Source organism: Loxodonta africana, chromosome 2, assembly GCF_030014295.1.
Source record: "Loxodonta africana isolate mLoxAfr1 chromosome 2, mLoxAfr1.hap2, whole genome shotgun sequence".
NCBI classification, from domain to species: Eukaryota; Metazoa; Chordata; class Mammalia; order Proboscidea; family Elephantidae; genus Loxodonta; species Loxodonta africana.
The window spans coordinates 71504828-71510827 of NC_087343.1; the positions used below are offsets into that span (position 1 = coordinate 71504828).

The 6000-nt window shown below is 40.5% G+C and overlaps 1 protein-coding gene across 1 annotated transcript in view; it reads left to right on the forward strand.

Annotated features, from left to right (window-relative positions):
* Positions 1–4789, forward strand: part of LOC135230423 (microtubule-associated serine/threonine-protein kinase 4-like) — a 239321-nt gene extending 234532 nt beyond the window's left edge. Inside the window, exon 3 of the mRNA XM_064279689.1 lies at positions 4605–4789. Coding sequence (XP_064135759.1) covers positions 4605–4789 — 185 coding nt within the window. The remainder of the gene's footprint in view (positions 1–4604) is intronic.
* The last annotated feature ends 1211 nt before the right edge of the window (positions 4790–6000 follow it).

The window sequence follows — 6000 nt, forward strand, 5'->3', positions numbered from 1 at the left end:
TTGTTGCTATGGTAGTGAGGGTGTGTGTCTAAGAAGTTATAAAGTTCTTATGATAATGTGAATAGTGATAATATATATTGACTGCTTGTTTCTTGTCCCATGAGTGACTTGGTGCATTATCTCATTTTATCCTATCTGCCACTGTGTAAGTTGTTATTCCCATTTTAGAGATGGGACTGTTGAGGCTTAGAAGTTAAACAGGTTACCAACCATTACACATGGCTAGTCACAAATCCATGCTTGTTTGATTTCAAGCCTGTGGTTCCCATCTTTCTAGAATTTTTTTACTCTGTAAAATATATATTATTTTCTTAAAAATATAGAATCATCTTAACTTATAAGTTGTTTTTTTTTCACATAAGTATGTGATACATTTTTCCTCTGGTAGAATTTGGACTTTGGAGTCAGAGTCCGTATTTTGCCCACCTAATAGCTGTGTGTCCCTGCCTAGTTATATAACCTCCTTGGACTTTAAAGTAGAGATAGTAATTCCTACCCCATAAGGTTGTTACGATGTTGCAGTGCCTGGCATATATTAGGCCTCAGGTATTATACCTACAAGTGAAATGCAAGAAAATAGTCCATTCAGTTGTATTCTTTCTATTTAGACTCGATCAAATATTGGTCAAATAGTATACTTTAACTGCATTTTATTCAACAAATATTTACTGAGCACTTATTAAATGCCAGACACTCTTCCAGGTACTGGGGATACAGAAATGGATAAACCTATTTCTTCACCTCAGGGGGATTATAGGCAGAAAGTCTAATAATTATTTTCTGCTAAGAAAAAAAAAGGGGAGTTTTTCAATAAATCGAAATGTTTGGTCTTTAAGTTTTTCCATTATTTCATTAAATTCTCTAAGCATCTGAGACAGAACAGCAGTGAGGCCAGAGTAGATTCTTCCCATCATATAAACCATGACATCATGTAGCACCTACACCTCCCATCATGCCTCTCTCCAAGATGTGAACAAATAAAAATATAGAATTTAGATATAGAGTATAAGATATAGGAAAGGACACGGGGGGGGGCTATGGATTCAGATTTCTGGAGGCTGGTATATTTTTATCAAGTGATGTCCTTCACACAGTGATGTCCTTCACACAGTGAAAGTAATCTCTGTGCTAGAGAAATCATTTATTCATGTAATACTGACACTAGCATTTCTAAATGCAGTCTACACTTTTCCTGCCCTTCCTCGTTAATGCTTTGCCTTTAGCAGCCCTGGTGGCGCAGTAGTTAAGCCCTTGGCTGCTGAGAGGATCGGTGTTTTGAACCCACCCAGTGGCTTCTCTGAAGAAAGATGTGGCAGTCTACTTCTGTAAAGAATTATAGGCTTGGAAAGCCTATGGGGCAGCTCTGCTCTGTCCAGTAGAGTCCCTATGAGTTAGAATGTACTTGAAAGCAACAGGCTTGGCTTTGGGTGTTTTCTTTAGGCCTAAAGGGGCCAGATTTCTCAAAGACCCTCTTAGTCTATTTTGGTTCATGTTCCAAAATAAGGTAGGGGTGGAAAATAAAAGTCTGGACTTCAAGGTAACATACCTTGCACAAAAATATGTCTGAATGTTTCTGAAATGGCAACCGAAACTACAGAGGGTAATTATACCCAGATTTTCAATGATAGTCGTTATGCTCCAATTAATTGACATTTACTATATTTATTTGCTTAGAAAAGGTCATAATCTAGTATATGTGGTAGTTGGGGACCATGTGACAAAAACCAGTATGATCCCATTTTTGTAAGGAAACATAAGGTACAGGAAAAAGTCTGGAGAAAAATCACGGAAATGTTGATAGTGGTTGTCTCTGGTATGATTATGGGTGATTTAAATATTTTTTCTTTATATATAATTGTATTTTCTACTTGTGAATGAAAAGATACCAAACTTAAATATATATATATATATAATTTTATAGTTGTTATGGCTAAATGGAAACCCTGGTGGCATAGTGGTTAAGTGCTACGGCTGCTAACCAAAGGATTGGCAATTCAAATCCACCAGGTGCTCCTTGGAAACTCTATGGGGCAGTTCTACTCTGTGCTGTAGGGTTGCTATGAGTCGGAATCGACTCGACGGCACTGGGTTTGGTTTTTGGTATGGCTAAATAGCTCACATTTACTGAGTGCTTATTATATTCTAGCAAGTCTACTGAGTGCTTCACTTATAAAACCCTTTAATCTCATTGGTAACTTGATATGGTGGTTGTTATTAGGTGCTGATGAGTCGATTCTGACTTACAGCCACCCTGTGTAAGACAGAATGAAACACTGCCTGGTCCTGCACCATCCTCACAGTTGTGATGCTTGAGCCCATTGCTGCAGCTATTGTGTTGGTCCATCTCGTTGAGGATCTTCCTCTTTTTCACTGACCCTCCACTTTACCAAGTATGATGTCCTCCTCCAGGGACTGATCCCTCTTGATAACATGTCCAAAGTACATGAGATGAAGTCTCGCCATCCTCACTTCTAAGGAGCATTCTGGCTGTACTTCTCCCAAGACAGATTTGTTTGTTCTTCTGGCAGTCCAAGGTGTATTCGATATTCTTTGCCAACACCACAACTCAGAGGCGTCAGTTCTTCTTTGGCCTTCCTTATTCATTATCCAGCTTTCGCATACATATGAGGTAATTGAAAATACCATGGTTTAGGTCAGGTGACATCTTTGCTTTTTAACACTTTAAAGATGTCTTTTGCAGCAGATTTGCCCATTTGAGTTCTTGACTGCTGCTTCCATGGGTGTTGATTGTGGATTTAAGTAAATCCTATTATCTCCATTTTAGAAATTTGAAAACCAAGTTAGATTACATAACTTCCTTCCCCAAGGAAGATCCCCCCCACCAAAAAAAAAAAAAAACCTCTCAAAATTAGATCTAGTTTTTCTCTAGAACCTCAGCGCTCCCTATACAATCAGAGCCTGAAAGAACAATTTGGTAAAATCAGAAGCCATTTTTCCTCTTGCAGTTAATATATGAATTTCTGAAAGCACTTGGATTAAACTATTAGACTTCTTAACATGGAAAATTGATGGAAAATGGCCTGAGCTCCTGTTCTGTGATAGACCTGGTGGTTAACATGTACAGTAATGGTATACTAGATAATATATTGTGACATTTATTAACTGGTGGGATATGGTTGTGAGGTGCATGCCTGAGGGAAGAGACTGAGATGTTTTTACCAGGGACAGATCTGCTGGGGAACAAGCTGCTGCAGGGCCACCAGCCATGCATGCTGCAGTCTCGAAGGCATCTGGAGAGGAATGAAGCTGGAGTCTGCACATATTACCCTTTGATGAGATTCTGTGATTGCCTAACATCTTTGTGTTTTCACTGTGTGTTCTCTGGGAACGAAGTGCCTACTCATCCTTTCATTCATTCGACAAATATTTTTTGCTCCTACTATGGAAACCCTGGTGGTACAGTGGTTAAGAGCTGCTAACCAAAAGGTTGGCAGTTCAAATTTACCAGGTACTCCTTAAAACCATAGGGGACAGTTTTACTCTGTCCTATAGGGTCGCTATGAGTCGGAGCCGACTCAACAGCAACAGGTTTGATTTTTGATTATGGCCAGTTATTGTGCTAGTATTGGTGCAAAGCAGTTAAAAAAGCAAACAAGGTCCCTGCTTTTACTAAGCTTGATTACTATGTCAGTATTCGTTTCCATGCTGACTTTTCTGAAGTCAAAAACCGCATTTCTTGTATGTTAATACCAGTCTAGCCTATGTACTAAGGAAGTAGTATAGTGTGAATTGATTCAGCTGTTTGACTTTTAAAAGCATACACATATATATTAGAGTTCAAGGTTGACGGCAATTGCTCAGTGAACCTAGACTGACATTGATGTCTTGATTTATGCAAATGGGTACCGTTATGTATCCCTGGGACACGGTTGGATAGTCACCTGTGATTCTGAGAAGCTGGGAGAAAGAGACGGCAGCCCCATTTCACCTTGAAAGAATCCCAGCTTTTCTTTTGTTGGTCATGCTGTCTACTTTGTAGACACTTTACTTGTTGAATCCTACCTCACCTTCCATATTTTGAACAGTACATTTATGAATGCACACATTCATTTTTGTAAGGCTGAAAATGTTTTGTGTATTCATATATATAGTTTGTTGTTGTTATGTGCCATCAAGTCTGTTCTGACTCACAGTGACCCTGTGTACCACAGAACAAAACACTGCCTGGTCCTTGGCCATGCTCACAATCATTGTTAAGCTTGAGCCCATTGCTTCAGCCACTGTGTCAGTTCATCTTGTTGGGGGTCTTCCTGTTTTTGGCTGATCCTGTACTTTACCAAGCCTGATGTCCTTCCCATGGAATAGGCAGAAGTAACAAGACGTTTCATTCTCTCCTGACTGAAAGCTGAGGACGAGGGACATAAAGAGATTAAGTCGGGTTTATGTGGGAGTCAGTGTCAGAGCCCTTGACTGTATCTCTTGACTTAATCAAAACATTTTTTTCCCTTTGGTGGCTATAATAAATGTAATTACTAAGTATTGCAGAAATAATACAGAAGAATGGCCAGGATGAGATCTGCCACTGCCACAGAACTACTGCCATCTGCCTGTCATTTACACTGTCTTCTCTTTAACCCCCACAGGGAGGTACCTCCTTTCAAACCCCGTGGCTGGGCAGGCCTGGCCAGCCTCGACGGAGACATCCAACCTCGTGCGTATGCGCAGCCAGGCCCTGGGCCAGTCGGCGCCCTTGCTAACGGCCAACCTGGTGAGTGACTATGGGCTCGGCCAGGCCCTGGCACCCTGGATGAAGTTTGCGGAGGGTTGAGTTTGCCCCATCTTGCCATCTCCTGTGGAAGTATTTTAAGTTCACTGAGTTTAACTACATATAAACTTACCCGAATTACAGTAGAACTGCCCCATGGGGTTTCCAAGGAGTGGCTGGTGGATTCGGACTGCCAGCCTTTTGGTTAGCAGCCGAGCTTTTAAACACTGTGCCACTAGTGCTCCAAGCATACATTTAGTAAAGTGCAATTCTTTGCTGTCATTATGCAAATTTTTTCTAAGTTTCCACCCCCACTTCCCTCCCAAATTTGGAGTATTCCTCTCAGCTTGGCTATGTGCATTTAATTTCCTTGTATTCTTTCCTTTCCTCATTACTGCACTGGTCCCCATCCTTCCCCCTAAAGATAAGGTAATGTCCCACCCAGTCTGGAGCAGGTAAGAATGATGAAAACCAAAGACAAGGGAAACATTAGCCCAAAGAACTAATGGAACAAAGCTACCACAGCCTCTGCCAGACTGAGTCCAGCACAACTAGATAGTGCCCAGCTACCACCAATGACTGCTGTGACAAAGATCACAGTAGAAGTCCCAGACAGAGCTGGAGAAAAATGTAAAACAAAATTCTAACTCACAAAAAAAAGACCAGACTTACTGGTCTGACAGAGATTAGAGAAACCCCGAGAATATGGCCCCTGGACATCCTTTTAACTCAGTACTGAAGTCACTCCTGAGGTTCACCCTTCACCCAAAGGATAGACAGGCCCATAAAACAAACAATACACATTGTTCAACCATGTGCACGAGATTAAATGGGCACACCAACCCAGGGGCAAGGGCAAGAAGGCAGAAGGGGACAGGAAAGCTGGACAAAAGGCAATTGTGAACCCAAGGTCGAGTAGGGGACAGTGTTGACATGTTGCAGGGTTGGCAACCAGTGTCACAAAAGAATATGTGTATTGTTTGGTAAGAAACTAATTTGCTCTGTAAACCTTCACCTAAAGCACAATTAAAAAAAAAAAAATCAGGTAATGTTTTTAGGCATTTATTTTATTTTTTAACTTTTATTAGAAAATAATTTCAAACTTACAGGAAAATTCCAAGAATAAGAAAAGTACATAAGAACACTGGTTTATCCTTTACTTAGATTCACCTGTTAACATTTTGCACAGTTTGCTTCCTTTCTCTCTCTCTCTGTATGTATAATTTTTCTAACTATTTGAGAGTGGCCCTTCATTATCATAGTTACCAACTTCG